This window comes from Esox lucius, chromosome 12 (assembly GCF_011004845.1).
Source record: "Esox lucius isolate fEsoLuc1 chromosome 12, fEsoLuc1.pri, whole genome shotgun sequence".
Taxonomy (NCBI): domain Eukaryota; kingdom Metazoa; phylum Chordata; class Actinopteri; order Esociformes; family Esocidae; genus Esox; species Esox lucius.
In genome coordinates, this window is record NC_047580.1 from 20,199,892 (window position 1) to 20,219,360 (window position 19,469).

General features: G+C 39.5%; 1 protein-coding gene across 17 annotated transcripts in view; it reads right to left on the reverse strand.

Annotated features, from left to right (window-relative positions):
• Positions 1–19,053, reverse strand: part of csde1 (cold shock domain containing E1, RNA-binding) — a 30,874-nt gene extending 11,821 nt beyond the window's left edge. For 9 of the 17 annotated variants that reach the window (XM_020051740.2, XM_020051737.2, XM_020051735.2 and 6 more), the window contains exons 1-7: positions 9,834–9,998; positions 7,764–7,962; positions 6,917–7,083; positions 4,662–4,748; positions 4,472–4,590; positions 4,278–4,359; positions 4,068–4,196 (exon numbers count right to left, since the gene is read on the reverse strand). In XM_020051740.2, coding sequence (XP_019907299.2) covers positions 4,068–4,196; positions 4,278–4,359; positions 4,472–4,590; positions 4,662–4,748; positions 6,917–7,083; positions 7,764–7,962; positions 9,834–9,968 — 918 coding nt within the window. In that variant the 5' untranslated portion in view covers positions 9,969–9,998. Of the gene's footprint in view, positions 1–4,067; positions 4,197–4,277; positions 4,360–4,471; positions 4,591–4,661; positions 4,749–6,916; positions 7,084–7,763; positions 7,963–9,833; positions 9,999–11,311; positions 11,562–15,128; positions 15,800–18,948 lie in introns of those variants that run through there. The other 8 variants (XM_020051739.2, XM_034296141.1, XM_020051738.2 and 5 more) reach the window with 6 other exon arrangements.
• Positions 19,054–19,469: the final 416 nt, after the last annotated feature.

A 19,469-nucleotide genomic window follows, 5' to 3' on the forward strand; every position in this document is an offset into this window, starting at 1 on the left:
GTTAAATGGCTTGAAGAAGTTATATATTTAAGTTACAATCCAATAGTCTGCCAATATTTGCTTGCAAAAATATTAGTGTTATTCTTTATTCCACCAATAAAGCAATAGTTTTTTGCAAAATATGAAGAAACATCTGCATTAATAGCAGTTATTTTGCTTTTTTTGATGGTTACCAAGAGGGCCCTCAACAAGCTGCTCAGTAAACATGATTCGGCGCTCTAGTCACAAGGTCAGATTGTACACAGGCTGGTTTGACAGTGAGTAACTTGCCACAGCTACCACAGTAAAAGTAAAGCTAAATTAAAGCTGTGAGCAGCGTTTCAGGGGGCCAAGCGGGGCTCAGGAAGCATCTCACTGCATGCTCTCACTAGAGAAATGTTTTACCATTTAAAAATGCCCAATGCCGCTAGTAGTCAGGATGTCCAATCGAAGGAGAGGAAATCAAAACAAAAAAACCTTGAAACCAGAAAAGGAACCAGGCAATCCTAGTTCAGCCGATTAGGAGGGATGAATATTGTTGTCGCTGGCAGGTTTCAATCCATGGTTTTCTATGTGGCAGACTTAATCATTACGCTATTTAAACAGCAGAATGCAACTTTTACCTCAGCCATTACATTTTTGCTGAAATAACGTCGACAAAATAACATTTATTAACGGAACTAAAAAGAGTAGCCTTGCACGAAGACTATATAGCTAATAGCTATACATCCTAAATGGCTGATTTGTGTCTTTGGAAAACAATAACAGTATATAAGGGACACGTAAAACTATTCTCCTAAACATATGAGAATCATGGTATTACAGAGGGGATATATATTGTTGTGTGAAGGGTGAAAAGTACCAAGTGGATATACAAATCAGAAATACAATATTTGGAACATCTCAAAGGGGAATGGAACCAGGGTCAGAATATTGCAGAACAGGGATGTCCCCACTACACCACAGGGGCTACTGGTTGTCCCTACAGCTCTACATCCTGTCCAAATGTACATTTTACCCCAGCCATTACAATTTTGCTGAGATAAAATTGGCAACAAAACGTTTGTAACAAAACTAAAGTGTACTGTTGTACAAAAATTATTATAGATGGCTAGCTAATAGCTATACATCCTACTTATAACGAAATCAATGACTCCAATCACTCCATGGCTCGTTCCTTTCTTTGGAAAACAATAACGGCTTAAAAGGGTCACGTAATACAATTCTTCTCGCAAATAAATGAAAATCATAGTATTTCAGATATGTATTGTTGTGTGAAGGCTGAAAAGCACAGAGGAAAGGCATTTTTGAGATACAGAATATGGAATGTCTGAGAAGGGAATCGAACTGGTGTCACAATATTGAAGGACCAGGATGTTCCCACTACACCACAGGGCTGGCGGGCAGACAGCATAGTCTAATCGGGTTGTGATCTATAATACCCGAAATAGCACACAGATGCATATTTTGAAAATCCACCCGAAACATTTACAATAATATAACTTTTAAAGGCAATGGTCCAGTCGTCCTTTACACCAATTGTCATACAAATCCATTCAGCTGTTTCGGAGGAAATGTCGTTTAAGTGTGTTTTATCAACGGCTAAATCGTGAGAAACATCGGTTAAGTTTATAGTGCCACCAAGCGGTATTTCTGTATGGGTGTTTTCCAGTCCATTCCTAGCAGACACATTTACGAGTATGATTAGTTTCGCAGCTGTTTGATGTTCCTTTTGGGATTAATGGACGTGAAAATTCATAGACCCCGCCTAGCTCAATTTCATTCGCTGATTTCGGCCGTACTATTTGAGATGTCAACTTTCCTTATATAACCTTTAAAGATAATGGTTCAAAGGTCCTTCACACCAAACGGCATGCAAATCCGTTCAGTGGTCTCGGAGGAGATGTCGTTAACGTGTTTTTTCCCAAATTCAAAATTAAGGAAAATCCAAGAGGCGAATTAGAAAGACCCCAGATACTTTTTTGGTCAGCATGAGAAGGGGTATATCTGGAACTTGGTTGCATGTCTATGACATTCGGTTCATGAGATCATAGCTTCACTTTTTCCATTTTCGACTGAGTGCTACAGCGCCACCATGAGGAGTATGGGTACCATGATCAGGCAAAGTTTGGAGTGTTTTGAGCCAAAGGGGACCGAGCTATGGACCTCTGAAAATGGCCCTGGAGGAGGAGGAGAATAATAATAATAATAATAATAATACGAACAAACATAAAAGGGTTCCAGCAACTTCGTTGCTTGGACCCCTAACAAGTACACTTCACCAAGAAAGCAACCCTGTCCATACCAAATTCTCACATTGTTAAAGTTAGCGGGCTAGCTAGCCACCAACCTGGTTGTGAACTCAGCCATCTAACCAGCGAGTTAGATTACCTAGCATGCTATGCGTGTGTTACCCTGCTGAACAACGTGAACTGCCGCTGAAGTGAACATTTGTCGTTGATACAAAAATAACAGCATTAATGTCCATGCCTATTATGTTGGTTGAGTTCTGAAATACGCAATATGCAAAATGCTTCCCCAGATCTATTATTAAAGCCATGTGCTTTAATTCCTTTAGATAAGAGCTGCTATTGCTATTTTTGGTAAATAAGAACTTGACTGAATCCAGTGCCATAAGCACACCCATCACATTATCAGTCACCGGTGCAAGTCATTTGCAGTTGGACCATGGTATTTTCTAATTTCCCAAATAACACCTCCAGGACGCAGAGGCGAGCAGCAATGATCAGGGCTGATCCCTTTCATCCTGGTAATGAACTATTCAGAGCACTCCCCTCTGGCAGAAGGTTGAGGTCTATCCGGACCAAAACCTCTCACCACAAGAACAGTAGGCCTTCTGTGCATGCCCCTGGAACCAAACTGACTATAGCCCGCTCCCCACACACAACCCTCAATTGGACATATCTATAACCCACCCACAACCACTTGAACTAGGGGTGTAACAGTATGATATTTTCATGGTATGATAACAGTCTTAGAAAAATATCACAGTATTATGGTGTAGGCCTATTGCTAATAGTATTAGCAATGAAACTGTTAATATTAAATATATTTGATGAATAGCATTAGTTAAAAAAATGTTAATTACTAAAACTGAGAATCAATTACTATAACCAAAGTGGCTGCAGAGACATCTAGGGGAAAGTTATTGAATTACAATTGGAAAAATAGGTTGTTTAAAATTTAAGATGATAAACAAGATTATTAATTAGCAGTTCATTGGTGTTTTTGACCACTGCTGTCCAATTTCTGTAGACCTAAACACTTTGTAAAAAGTGAAAACAAAACATAAGCAGTATTAAACGTATTGCACTGTTACACTGCCCTCAAGCAAATTAAGACATGAACATACAGTTGACCTATTGTAACGTTGCCTATGTGCTTAACTCCGTTTGCTGCAGGTGTGACAGACAGTGCAAACATAACATTAGCCTAGTTACCTAAAGAGTCATTAAAAAATGTATCGTAAATGTATCGTATCAGGCGGTGTTATTCATGGAAGGGGAGTCTATAACTTACTAGCCTATACTGTATTTTCACTTACATCTTTGCATATTCCATGAGATGCTGCTCGCTGAGGTGGAACTTCAGGTTTGAAGTGTTCCCTGTCTGGGCTTTTTTCCCGACATACTTTGCCTATTGAGTAACCATCAACATTGATGGTGCCTCTTGGTCTTTTAAATATCGAAAATATTCCCACAGTGCAAACTTCAGCCACTTAGGTGGGGGAAACAGAGTCCTGACATTGCCATTCCAGTTGACTGAAAGCGGAAGACTTCGCAATTTAGTGATTTTTCTTTTGAAGTTTACATGTCTCTAAATACAACCGACACTCTAAGCAAACTGATATAATATGAATGTCAATTCCTTTGTTGGAAAAAATTTATTATAATGTAATACCGTGAATGACAAAATGGCAACAGTACAACAACCGTCTGTTTTTACAACAGAGCGGCACTGTGAAACCATTACATCCCCACCCTAAAACAGGACAAATCCACCCACTCAATAAGACAAATCTATAACTCCCCCCAACACACACACACACACACACCACCGTCACCTACGTTTCTCTCTTTAATGGTGAACTCAACGTCGTCACCAGCCTGCAGGGCCTCCAGGTCACCCTTGAACTCGCTGTAGTGAAAGAATATCTCTTTCACCACGTCAGCTCTTTCAATAAACCCAAAGGCCTCCTGCCAGAACCAAAAAGAGTTATCAATCAAAATGTAGGGATATGCAGTAGACAAGGACCCAGAAAGGTGTGTAGGCCTTACCTTGGTTGCACAAACAACTCCCTGGCACCTCATTTGTTTCTTCTTCACCAGAACGATATTGTGAGCACTTACTGCACCAGTGCTGAAACACAAAGATACGGATGAGGAAAGGGCTATGGTATTACATAAACATAACATTTACCTTGCTTGTATATAAAATATGTTGGTTTGGAAAACAAATATGAAAAACGTACTGTTTGTTGGTCTCCATGTAGAAGCTAACTTTGTCTCCAGTGTCCAGGTGCATATTGCCCTCTATGTCATCAGGGGTGTAGGTGAGGTAGAACACCTCCTGTGAGGGAAGGAATCCATACTTTACATTACATTGACTACCACCCTTGTCATGACGAGAGAGTGTTTATTCAGGCCGTTTGACAGTCTTACCCCGTTCCTCTCATAGCACACACTGCCAGTGGGCACCTGGCCTGGAGTAGACTTGCTATCCAGGTGAGTAGAGATGGCTGAGACAACCTAAAAGGACATCAAAAAACACAGGGGAGATGTTAAGAATGGCATTTGGATAAGCCATTATAGATAATCTGGTTTGTGTGACCAGTTGCATTCTTACTAGCAATTACTCTGACAACAGACTGAGGAAAGCATGGGGACATAGCAGCCCAGCCAGCAAATTGATTCTACAACTATTTGCAAGAATTTATGTTGAACATTTAATTCTACATCAGCTTTGTGCTTGCAGATAGATTTTCTAAAGCAAAATTTAATTTTTAAATGTTTTATTTTCTAGACACCCAGTGGTTTGACCCCTTGCGCCATTTGACATATATCCAGCAGCAGGCCAACCATATCTAAACACACATCCTCCTGACAAATAATATAATTTAGGAAAATGCCAATTATAAAAAACACACACACTTTAAAAAACCCATGAGCTGAGGATCTTAATTAAGGAAGTGTTCTGGTGCTGATCATTGTACGACATAAAAATGCTATTTTTAAATAAAATGTTTTATGATTATGTAGAGGTTATTATTTCAACAATTACACAACTTTCCTGGCAGTGCTAAGGAGATAACCATCAATGATGGTACAATACTGTATTACCTGAAGAACAGCAGTCTTAATGAGACCGCGTTTATCTCAGACAATACCACAAAGCCTTACAGCCAATCAGTAGAATAACAGTACCTAGCCCAGCTCACATTTTACATTCTCGGTAACTATATAAAAAAATAATACACTGACGCTGGTGACCATCCAGCCATTATCTGTATCACTAGTTACCAGCAATCTAGAGTTTAAAACATTAATGTCGGTATCTGGAAAGAGACCGTGGCCTAGTGAGTCCCGTATGATTAAAATAGCTGACTAATTCCCAATGAGTAATCACCCGTAACTAGTGTTTGCGGAGATAAGCATAGTGACCCATAAACCCGCAAATATAGGAAATGATGCAGTAACAGTTTGCTTAGTGTGGTTTAGACCAAGCACTTCACATTGTTTGAGTGTACCTCTTACTTTGAGAGGCACACTATGGCCTAGAGCTCTTGTTCTCATTGATTTCCCAGCCTTCATCCAACCCTGAAAGCGCCTGAACAGTGCATAAAAGTGTCAACCAGTGCATCACCGTTTGACCACTAGACCTACGGGAGCAAACTCTCGGTTTCTGGCAATGTGCTCTTTTGCCTGCAGGACATTTGCTTTTTTTTTTTTATATTACATCAACCTCTGCACACACCACAACATGAATCTAAAAAATAAACACTGCTGTTAACATAGCTTCAATGGAAGGGTACGTCGGCCTTATTCACTAGAGCAACATTATAAAATGACAGGACCCACGTGACACTACCACACATCCACTGAGCAATAAGGAACACATAACTTGCACACTGCAGAGTCGCAGCACTTTTGGATAAGAATTATTAATACTACAAGACTATATAGCAATTATTTATATAAAAATCTGCGTTTAGGTCAGGACTGCTTTATTCAGTCCACAATCTCAGCAAAGTGGAAATTATAGGATTTACTTTTCTTAATATTACAATAAAAATTAACACACTGCAACTAAGAAAATTGTTACATTATTTTTAAACGGCATAACCAAGACTGGCACAGTGGTAAATCATTGCCTCAAACTACATCTATGTCCTATCAGCCTGGGCAAATCCAGGTCGCTGAATGTGTAGGAACAAAAAAGTCGAATTCAAAATAAGAAGTCTGTTAATTTCACTAACTGCATTTCGTTGCACTGTACTTGTACTTGCTCAAAGACAAAAGTTGAATCTAATCTAATTTTGTAATGCCTTAAAAATAAGCCCCAAAAATTACTTTTGACAACTTTCAACAGATATTATGTCTATGTAAAATTCAACTGTTGCCATTTTGATCAAACATTACCACCAACATGAATGTTGGAGACAGTCAAGCCCATTGTAATTCTCCATGAAAACCAATGATATTCCATGGGTAGCAGACAGATCCTAATGCTAAAAAATTATGGCAGTACCAATATGGATTAAAATCAAATCAGAGGGAAAACAGTTCCATAATGAATAAACAGAAATGAGTGATACGATTTACAATGAGCTTGAACATACACCCAACCGACAAACAAACACTGACATTGAGGTGGCACAGACAAGGACAGAACCAAAAGTAAAATGGTGTTCCTTAACTGGATGAATATAACCATGCAGCACAGTAAAGGGAGAGGCGTGCGAGTCTGGCCCCACCTGGCCCGAGATGCGCTCCTCTGGAAGCACCTCTGGCTTGATCTTAAGCAACTTCACTGCTATGGGCTTGCCAGTGCGCCTGTCTGAGGACACTTCAAACTCCACATCATCTAGAGAGCATGAGAGAATAAAACCAGTGGAAAAAATTTGTTGAACATCAAACACTGACCACAAAACGGAGATTCACGGACTTAAAGGATGGTTGTGAAGAGACCAATTACATATATAAACCATTGATTGCTGACGCTATGCATTGGCCATAGAGAGGCTTTGAAGTCACTGGTCAGCCATCTTGGCACTCCTAGTAGGAAAAGTCATCCATAGGAATGACTGTCATTTTAATTAAAATGGTTGAAGTACAAAAATCCATATATTTCAGACCAAAACCACATTGAGATGTTGAGGCAGGATCTAAAACAAGCTATTTCTGCTTGAAAATCCTCAAATGTCACCATGTTAAAATAATTCTCCACACAGGAATGGGTCAACATTCCTTGATGGCACCTAGTGACAGGATGTGTGGTAGAAATATTACAAATGCGCACGTGTTTAAACTTTAAGAACTTAGCTCAGGGGAAGTAGGCCAACCTTAACATTGGAAGCATGAAAGGATTTAAATTACAGTGAATGTTCGCTGTAAATAAATGTTTAAAAAAAAATATTTTTATGCAGATGTGTTTTTACTTGCATTAAAATAAAAAAGAACTCTGAATTACATTAAAGAAGATTTTTGAACAGAGCATTTTTTATTCAAGAACAAATTTGAAGTAGATTATTTCTGGCCCCTCACCTCCTATCTTGAGTTCCTGCAGGTTTCCATTGTACTGCGAACAGTGAAAGAACAGGCGGGCCTGCCGCTCAGAGCACTGGATGAACCCATAGGAGGTAAGCAGCTTCTCCACTACGCCAGTCTCCCTGATGCCCGCCACTGTGCCGTTTGCAAACGCAGTGTGCCCGTTGTTATGGAGCATGCCCGGGTCAAAACTCATCTGAGCAGAATGAGAAGGGAGAACGTTACATAGGGAACAAATCAAATGTGAGTCAAAACATTGCCCTTAACATTTAACACATCAAACATTGGATGGTATGGAGTGGAATTGTGTAAAATGTATGATATCCATTCTAATGAAATTCCCACACACCTTGACAGAATTTTATCTAGTCACATGCATTTAGTAACTCATACATAGACTAATGCCAGACATGTTTTTCAACGTGTGGTTGAACAGAAGTTGAGAGACTAAGAGAGACTAACACCGAGAGCTTTCTGGTATTATCTGACCATTCTCCGCTCTTATGAATACTGATGAGAGCAGTAAGCCAAAACTAGAAGGGTTTTCATGTTGATTCAGACCATTCACTAACAATAAAGGCTACACTGTATGGTGATTTCTGGTTGGCTCAAGAGAATCATGCACTTCTATTCACTCATTGAATCAATAGCAACACTAAAACCACACAACCCTGAATTAAGAGTTGTAAAAATTACATGGGAAACAGGGTAATTTTGCCTAATTCATTCAAACCCATGTCATCTTTCATTAACTAGCACAATAAGCCCACATTAACTGCATGCTAAAATATTACCTTACACAGAACCAAAGCAGTAAGTGACAAGGTTGAGTCATACCCTATGAAGGCCGCAGTGCCCAAATTACAGTACATTAAATCTATGGCAACAGATTGAGTCAAACAGTTAAAAACGTGATCGCCAATTCAAACTCAAATTTTGAAAATAACGACGTTTGTTCTAGGTTGGGGAATTTGGCAACAAGGTTGACGACAGGTATATAACGGGTGGTGCCAATCTGACGTCACAGCTGACCCTATTCAGTCAAATGTTAAGATGGTAGTCTGTAGAGTCGAAAACATGTGGAGCGATTGCATGGCTATGCAAAACACCGGCCTCATTCCTACCCATCTCAGTTGACCACACCATAGTGGAAATTTTCACTGTGTAGTTACATGGTTGTGTCAGCCAGGCAAAAACAGTGCTACTGAAATTCTACACAGCTATATTACATATGATTAATAGTGACACTAATAATTTTTTCCCCCCTTAATACCAGTTTTCCAAAATGGTGTTGTAACGAGGCCCAGCCTACTACCAAACATCCTTTATCAAGTATCAGCTTGTTTATGCAAACAGCACATGAACTTGAGAGCAGTCTACTTATGTAGCTGGAATTTGTTACCCTTAATTGATCTAGTACAGGCTAAATGTCTAAGAAATCCATAGGAAATATTCCATGACAGTATTGAAAAAAACTGCAGTTTGCATTAGAGATTCTCATTGAAGTGAATTTTTCCATCATGTCATGAAAATATTTGACACAGGACAGGAGCAAGAGCCCTGTTCCTATCATCCTCAAGTTTGACTTCTACACTTGAAGTGTAAAAACAGCATGACCTTAAAATGAAATTATAATTAAAGAACATTTCTACTGGCAAATGTGTGTTAAATGTTATCATTTATTGGCATGTAACCAGGATAACGGCATCCATAAAATCCAGAAGGTGAAATGTACCCTTTTTCTAGCTACATGGGGAGCATTGGGTCCTGGCACCAGGCAAATGCAATGTGAACAAACTTTTCTACACTTGATTGCAATTAGTAAGGCAGAAACAGAACACCACTTACACATCATCAACACTAGTTATTCAAAAATCACTAGTAAGATTGGTCTTCAAAGTATATCTACAAGACTAAGTAGGCTATGTAAAAGTGTCAGGTCACTCTTTAGAATAGCCCTTAACCAAACCATGCAGTTAGCCTTTGTCAAATAAAATCGCAGCAGAAGACTGGCAGCCGTTCACTGCGGACCAACCAATGCAACGCCCACACAACATGCCCACTTACTGATCTCTGATACAGGGGGGTCCGCTTGTGTTTTTTGTGTGAAACAGAGAAGGACCGGGGGATAGTCACAGCAGAGGTGGAAGAGGCAGAGGCAGTTTTACGTGCCAAAGGGGGTTCAGAGTGTATTCTCTCCATATCCAACAGAGGGCTAAGGACTGGTAAACACTGAGGGGTGTCAAAAGGTGATTTGTAGATTAACAGATATGGGTTTACCTGTAACTTAATTTAATTCAGGTAAACAAAAGGGTTATAGGTTTTTGAAATAATTGTTTTACACTTTCTGTAAAAGTACAGTAAAAACACTGAACCTGAAAATCAAATTCCAGAACACTTGAATGATTAAAAAAAACCTGGCATCGGCAGCATTAAAGAAAATGAATGTGCTATTTGGCTCGTGAACAACAACCAAAAAGTATCTGTAACAACCTAAACTGCTAAGCTTGACCCACCCCAACAAACAGAGCTTAGACATTTGAGTGAAATCATGACTCATGAAATGCTGTTATATAGTACATTGTTGTTTTAAATAAAAATTGACAGTTAAACGATCTGCTAATGCAAAAGGCTGGTTAGACAGAAGCGACTTGACACATTAAGATGACAGTGGTTACATGAAGGGTTTCAGAGCAGCCTCATCCGTTAGGTCTCTTAGTAGCATAGCATTAATCCTAACACAGTTGACATTCGTAGTAGTTGGTAATTTGATTGGAGTGTCTGTAATTAGGCAAATAAACTTGGGAATAAAATCTATTTGCATCAGCTGGTTCACTTAAGATTTCAGATTAAGAAACATTGTTACTGATGGATGGTGTCGTTCAGTTCCAACTGAACATGCCTTACAAACCAGAGGGGGGGAAAAACATCTATATTAGGTTTAAAATTAGCTTTTCACATGTTAATATGATTTAGATTTCCTTTAAAAGGTTCATTTTAGCCAGTAAGGTACATTATTTTGGCATTAAATGTCACCCAAGTAGTGTACTGCATGGCAGTTAAATTTGCCAACATATTCTAAGAAATAAATTTCTAGAAGATATGCTAGAAATGGGCATGGTCCAATTGACTAAGTTTAGTTTTTGTACGAACCCAGAAATGCAACAGTAATTTCTCCCTGACACCGGCATCCTGCTTTGTAGTACTTAGCCCTGCTAAGTCTTACGTCAAATCGGTCACCAAATTTAGAATTTGCACTGTAAGCAAAATATTAGTGGATTGTTGTTGTGAATTGCGTAGTATGGTGTAACTAACTTTTCTTTAACTTATATATTTTTTTTTAACTGAGTCTCTGCACCATTGCACCAGCCTAAATCTCCTGTAAACTTTAGACCATCCTGCACTACACTGCGTCTGAGCAGAGGCTAGTCTGAGCCCGGAGGAATGGAAAGGTTAGGCCAGTCAGAAGAGAAGGGCAAGGTGGGAGGATGGGTGTTCGATGGGGAGAGACGACGGAGGGAGGTTGGGGTATAGATGGAACTTACGGATCGGCCGTACGGTGACAGGCTGAGTCCGACGGGGGAGCTGCTGCTTAGATCAGCGCTAACAAACGCGGCAGGTGGCGACGCGGGCAAGGTAAACTCAACAAAGCCTTTCCAGGGGCTGCCCATATTTTTCCATAAACTCCACCCCTTTGTTGTACTTGTTACTGGTTTGCTTGATTCGATTTCTCTTGCTTTTAGATATTTTTTTTCCTTTATTTCAACCACCAATGAATGATACACTTCTGGAAGTCTGAAAGGGTGAAAAGGGACAAAATAAATTACTAAAAGGAGAGGCACAAGGATAAGCCAGTGAGCAAAGTCACAGTAATGAGAAAATGGCTCTGGTTGTGAGCAGACGAGGAAACACATGATCAGGTGGATGATCACAAGGCAGAATAAAGTGGCAGAGGAAAGACCACTAAACTTCCATAATGAACTAGGCCTATGGTGGAAATGCTAGCAAGTAAAAACATGATATTGAGTTGGTGCAATTAATTTGGATTGTTAACCATTGACCCAAAACAAGTTTCAGAATGATTCATTCATATCAAGTAAATGCAGATATCATTCATTATAATTTTAGGCCCTGTACTACACAGTTTAAACCAAACAAAGCGCATCTGAAATCCAGGTTTCTTAAAGATACAGGGTATAACTTTGGCAAATGAAAAATAAACTGTAAATGCCCCATTTTGGTTAGATTTCCAGTTTTCCCTGAAAGCATTTTGTGAATTTGTGAATTGGGGGAGCTGCTGTGCATGTTAATAAAAAATAAAAAAACAACACAAAAAGGGTTTTCAAACTTGCATGTCAAGGACCCTCAAATGTTAAGCCAATCGCATAGGATCAACTACCAATCGTTTTCAGACAGTCAGTCAGTCAGTCTGGTAGCTACATGTACACCTGAAGGCCTAAATAAAATTACCCAATCATTTACCTAGGCAGTGGCATTATTAGGCCTGGGCATCCAGGGCTATAGCCCCGGGTTCTTTTATGAATAGCCCTGGATCTCAAATTCACCCAAAAAATTATACAAAAATACACCGTGATCTATTGTTCTATAAATTAAATTGTGCATTATGACAATGTAAACGTGTAGGCTGCTATCGCGTACATCAAAATGTACATTCAAAACGCTGTACTTTCTGTCCCGGGCGGGTCGGGAGGGCTAAGCCCCGAATGTATTGTGATCCTAGTGATGTCTCTGTACCTAGGCGATTTTAAAACAGCTACACTACCATTCAAAAAGGTTTTGGGTCACTTAGAAATGTCTTCGTTTTCAATAGAAAAGGAACATCAAACTTATCAGAAATACAATGTAGACATTGTTAATGATGTAAATGACTGCTGTAGCTGGATGATTTTTAATGGCATATCTACATAGGTGTACAAATGCCCATTATCAGCAACCATCAATCCTGTGTTCCAATGGAACATTGCGTTTGCTAATCAAAGAATATAATTTTAAAAGGATAATTGATCTTTATAAATCAGTTGAGCTGATTAAAGAAAAAATAAAACTGGCCTTCTTTAGACAAGTTGAATGTCTGGAGAATCCACAATTGTGGGTTTGAATACAGGTTCAAAATGGGCATAAAGAACTTTTCTTGTTCTGAGAAATGAAGGCAATTCCACGCAAGAAATTGCCAAGAAACGGAAGATCTCATACAACGCTGTGTACTACCTCCTTTAGAGAACAGCGCATACCATCTCCAACCAGAATAGAAAGAGGAGCGTGAAGCCCCAATTGAACAAGAGGACAAATTATTAGAGCGTCTAGTTGGAGAAAGACGCCTCACAGCTCCTTAACTGGCAGGTTCATTAAACAGTACCCTCAAAACATCAGCCAACATAAACAGTCTAAAGGCAACTGTGGGATGCCAGGCTTCTAGGCAGAGTTGCAAAGACTGGCCAATGAAAACAAAAGATTAAGATGGGCAAAAGAACACAGGCACTTGACAGAGAAAGATTGAAAAGCGTAATGGACAGACAAATCTAAGTTTGAGGTGTTCAGATCACAAAGAAGAATGTTTGTCAGACAGACCAAATGAAAAGATGCTGGAATAGCACTTGACACCAACTGCAAAGCAAGGTGGAGGCAATGTGGGGGTCTGGGGGTGCTTTGGTGGTTGTAAAATGGGAGATTTGCAAAAGGGTAAAGGGGACCTTGACTAAGGAAGGCTATCACTCAATTTGGCAATGCCAGACCATACCCTGTACATGGTACTTGATTGGAGCCAATTTCTACCTATAACAGGACAATGACAAATAAAAGGCACAGCTCCAAACAATGCAAGAACAATTTAGGGAGGAAGCAGTCAACTGGTATCCTGTCTATAATGGAGGGGCTAGGACAGTCACTGGATCTCAACCCTATTGAGACGTTGTGGGAGCAGCTTGACCCTATGGTACGCAAGAAGTGTCCCTACCAGCAAATCCAACTTGTGGGAAGGGCTTTGGGAAGAATGGGGTGAAATCTCTTTAGATTACCCCAACATATGGACTAGAATGTCAACGGTCTGCAATGCTGTAATTACTGCAAATTGAGGATTCTTTGACCAAAGCAAAGTTGGAATTATAATCCTTATTTCTAAACTCAATAACATTATTTCCATTCATTTTGCTGTATATCCTATTCAAACTGATTTAATGTGTTATCACGGAAAATAAGGACATTTCTAAGTGACCTCAAACTTGTAAAAGGTAGTTTATAAATTCCTGAAGCAAGTGCATTAACAAAAAAAAAAATAAATAAATAAATAAATAAATAAAACTGTCCACGTAGTGATCATTACTCCCACAACTAATTGAGGTGATAGAGTATTGCATCACGGTTTTAAAACACATAAGCAGCCACCCTCTTGTACAGATCTGCTATGTACGAATTTCATTGCCGAAGCATGTCCAAACAGACTCCAGACAGTCGATCTTGAGATATGAGTCTTCCAAAGTACACCTGATTCTGATGCTGGTTCTTAAGCGCCTCATTGAAAGAAGAAGTCTTGCCTGGGATTTATTACGTGTGAGAAGGAACGCACACTGGCCTAGTAGTTTTTTTGACCTCATAGGCGCCCAAGCCGCTAAAAGGTCACTACAGCATGACCACACAAGCCAACCATATTTGATTACTGACCTCAAACCTGGACAGTGCTGGCCAATTGCACCACACTCCGCAGCACCCCTGAGCTAATCCTGGTATTGTGATGACAAGCGGGAGTGACACTGGAGTGCCATTCAAGGTTTCCAAAAAACTATTTTAGTGAGACAAAGGGCTGTTACAATTTTTTTTGTTGACTCTGAAGACACTTGTAGGTCCCAGGACTTAGTTTGAAAACCCCTGACCTAAAATATCACCACATTTAGTCTTGGGGCAATATTCATATTTTGGGCAAAGGGGTAGTGAATGTGATGTGCACATGTACATAAGCAGCATATTGTTTGTTAAATCAAGCAAGAAAAAGATTGTGGGGCACTTAGTAGGGTAGTTGCGTTCATAAAATAAATCAAATTTCCTGCAGTTCTGTCATAGGACAGTAACGTAGAGTAAAAGAAAAAATTTCGCTTACTTGAGTTAACATCTTAAGAGTAAATATCTGAATCAGATGCTATTTGACACTAATGCAGCACTTTCCAAACACATGCATACCTGAGTCCCAAATAATCAGTCAATGATATGTAAATAAGAGCATTACACAGAGCAAAACATCTTCTGGATCATATAGTGAAACAGAGAACACCTTTCCATACATGTGTTATAGAAATATAAGACAACAGGGAATACTGTAAAGGTTTTAAATAAAATGTATAATGGGCCTACCGTGATGTGGTGTCTTGAAATGTGCAGTTGTCTTGAACGCTAACACCTAAGCAGATCTTCTCTTCTCTCTCATTCACTCGCTCTCACACACCTTAATTGTTACAGGTTTCCGGCACAAGTTCTAGATATGAGTTGCATGAAGCAAAAAGAAAAACAGAAAAGGCAAACGCAGGTGCAAAAACACTGCTTGAAATCAACAAAATGAACACAGCAAGATGATACACAGAGGAAGGAGATGGGGAGACAGTTAAAGGAACTGAAAAAAATAAACTAGCAGATAGCAGCCCTCTGTGCACCCCAGGGTGAGTCGGTGGTGCGGTGAGGATGAGGAGGGCTGGGAGCAGCGTTGGGACGTGTGCTTTGTCAAAGCTGTTGAGTAGGCACAAACTTCTGGTCTCAGATCAGTTATAATATTCTCAATTTTACAAAGTTGGCAAAGGATTGCTTCTCTTGAGTATGCGTTTCGATTGGGCAGCCGTCAATCTGGTGTCTTTGGTTGTTTCTTTGATTGGTTGCTTCTAGAATTTCCTTCGAAGTGATCCTCTCTTTTTCTTAAGTTGACACGACTTTGTTTTGGGATGTTTCTCTTGAATTTGTTTCTTCGTTGTGATCTGAACTTGAAGAAGCAGTTGCGGATGGTACAAAAAAATTCAGTTCCGTTTCACTTCATACTGTTGATGAAAAGAAACATTATTAGTTTAGAAATCAGTTAAGAAATCAGATTAAGTCACTGTACATGTACCCCACTGTACTCAACATTTTTTTGTTGGTGGCAAACTGGACTGGCGCCAAAAGAAAATCACTGGCACAGGTCAAAATGCGACTAACATGAATGATGTCTAATCAAAACGTCTAATTGGGTATGAGGTTTTTACTCACCCCTTTCATAATCATCCAGCGAATCCACTGGCCTAATGGAATTCCATTACATTTTATGGGGAAAAATAATATTTTGCCAATATTACAATCGATTCTCTAGGAAGTACAGTGAATTGTGGGTAAAAAAAGCCTGTGGCCTAACACAAGAACCTGAACGTGATTGGCCGTCAGTCTGCCGAGCAGGAGCATTATACGTTCCATTACTCATTAACCAAAAGCTACAAATCTGTACTTTCTTGAACATCACTGTTCCAGACTTGAAATGCACTCTTTACCAAGTTGAACATGGCCTGATATTAACACCCAAACTGATAATGCAGTTTGTTTTACAACTATGTAAAATACAATAAATGTGTTATAAATCAGGCCATCTACCTACTTTATATATAAAATTGTCCAAGCGAAAACAATAATTCTGCCTAGTCTTCCACACTGCGCCTGGAGGATGAACTTGCACACTCTGAAGTGGTTTTAAAGGGTCTAATAAGACCATACACCCTCGATTTTCACTACCTCATACTTGGAATACTTACATTGCACTGTAAATAGAGGGCTGAGAAATGGGTTCATTTGGGGATGTCACCACTAGGACTTGGTACTATCTGGCAGTGTTTTCAAAGGGGACTTTCCAGATTTAAAAAAGTATTAAAGTGCTTAAACTGATATTTACTGAGTGGTAACATTTGTTGGTGATACATGAGAAACAGTTACAACCACCAGTGAGCCGAGTCCCCGGGGTAATTTCCTTTTTACAGGAACTGAACTCCAGATTCATGCACAACAGTCCTAAATTTAGACCTTCCTCAGCTGCTCCAGCAAAAAGCCCATAATGTCAGCTGACTAGAAGTCCTGTGAATAAACAAGTCGCTTTGGCCATACCGATATATATGGCACGGTTTCTGAATAGGGAGTCCTATGTAATAATGTGAGCCACGCTGATCAAAGCAAGTCACACAGACTGATCCTAACACTCAACAGTGCGCACCTTAACAAGAACAACACGTCAACGAAGTTGGGCTGTCGAGACAAGCCCCTGGGCTGGGCATTGCTGGCATTATTGACCCCACTGCAGCAGTAGGAAAACAAATGCGATGAACAGCACCACGTGAATCCAAATTTGACATGGCTGTTTTGCAATGAGCGCCATTCAACATGGCTTCCAGACTATTCAAGAATAATGTTATGAAAGGGGTCAAATTAAATTACAAGGTGTAAAGGAGCTATTAAGATAAATACTTGGTATACAGCCTCAAGGTTTCTGTGGATAACAGTGGAAGCCAATTTCAGTACAATTATGCAGTCTATGACGTGAACTACATTAACGTGTGGCTATGTAACACTAATCAGTTGACTGATTACAGCATGTAATTGTGCGGTTACACTGTTGTGATGGGACGTTAACAACTAAAGTACCATTTAGCAAGGAGTGCTGAGAAATAACATTTGTAATGTCTAACTGAAGCATGATTTTATAAACCTAAAAGTCAGGTTAGTTGAAAAGAGGAGAATATGAAAAATAAATGCAAAATGAATTTGGGGTGCACATTTAGGGTGCCCATGACGGCACTAAACATACCATTATCCATCCACTAAAGTCTCTGGTTGGCCTTTAACCATAGCTTTCCAGAATAACCACATTTTCGTTCAGACACACACAACTACCTTGTCAGCTTACTTGCCAAGTATCCTACTGTTTTGATGTTTCATCAAATCTAAAATCAAATTCAGGGTGCATGCTGAAGTTGGCAACAACATGCATCTCTCTATATAACCCCTCCACTCTCAGGCGCCAAGCTGGCAACTGGTAGTTGAAGAACTAACTAGCTATGTACCGGTGTGTCAGCTAGCAGATGGCTAGAGCTGCAAAATTAACGGACAATGTGTCGATAGTTATGAGAAGCAGTAACATTAAAGTTACTCATTTGACAAACAGTTAGCAAACATAATGGAATTCGCTACTAGCCAAGAACTGTTAACTAGAACTATACATTTGCCATGCCTTTTTCAGGAATGCCATTTTATTCAATGCAGCCATGTGAAAAGAACACGCTTTGCAATACTGAACAAGGGCCTACGGGCCAAAATTATTCGTTTGCATTGCTGGCTAACAGAGAGTACGGTGACGTTAAGTACACAGCGATTACTAACAATGTCTACCTGCACGCGAGTTAATTCGCTACAAAACCCTAACTGGTAACAAGTCGTCAAATGCAATGTTTAGATAACGAATTCGATAATTTAGTTAACTATGTAACGCTAGCTTAGTAAGCTACTTGACGTTAGCTATGCTAGTTACATTCACCTGTCTATAAAGCAACGACGTGCTAGATTTTAATCGCTAGTTACTTGGTTATATGCTTACGAGAGCTTAGCTAATTAATTAACACCAGTCAAGAAATGTCATTTGTGCAAATTCAGATAACCAATTTACTTCGTCAGGGCAATATGGTAAAAGTGGTAAGCACCGGCCCGAAGTAATGTGGCACTGGACAACAAAGGAACTGCGACAGAAAAATCCGCTCGTGTTTGGCTATCTAGCAGTCGCTTTCTAACTAAGCTCGTGCAAGTCAAGAAAGCAAATATCCGGTCGTTGGATCAGCTCGTCTGTCACAAAATCTGGGGACACCAGTAGGTTATAGAAAATGAAATAATATATAATGTGTATACATTAGCGTGTATTATTAAGTGGAAACATTTGCTAAAGTAAGCTAGTAGCTAACTAGCACCACAGACAGATAACGTGTCCGTATTGATTTATGACGAGTAAAAACACAGGACAACACTTCCCCGCCCAGGCCTAAGATTTGAAGGGTAAGAACTTGGTTCTTGATTACATTTACATAGATACAGCTCATTCGAATGCTATAAATATAATCACAGATACGCATATTAATAGCCTTTCAATCGTGATTTTAAATTAATAAATTTAACAAAAACTCACCCCAACAGCTTTCAGCACTGTCACCAGCGCCGCCAGAAGCAGCACGGCACATTACGTAGTGATCGGAGTCGGTTCCTACCGCGAGATTTCATATGACACGGGATAATCGAGAATAAGCTTGGTGACGTTATGGTCGCGTGACCATAGCATTTCTCGTTCAAATTAAAAGTTCTTTTGAAAAACTGCTACTTCACAGTTTTTTATAATGTTAAATTAAAGTTTTATTCAAAGAACAAAAGATGCAGTTTGGGACATTAGCTAATGTTTTTTTAAGCCTCACCTTTTTGCTGGATATGTAATTTGTTTTTTACATGTTAATAATTTTTAAGGAGAATCATACTATCATATTTTAATTAGCCATGAAATCCCAGGTTTGAAAGCAAGTGTTCTTTGAAATGGGGTACATATTGACGCATTTATAGTGACACATTTTCGGGGACCCGTTTTGGCTCAACAGCGCCGCTTGCAAAACCCGTGGCCAACAATCCTGCTGCATCTTTACAAAATGTAAACTTTTTAAA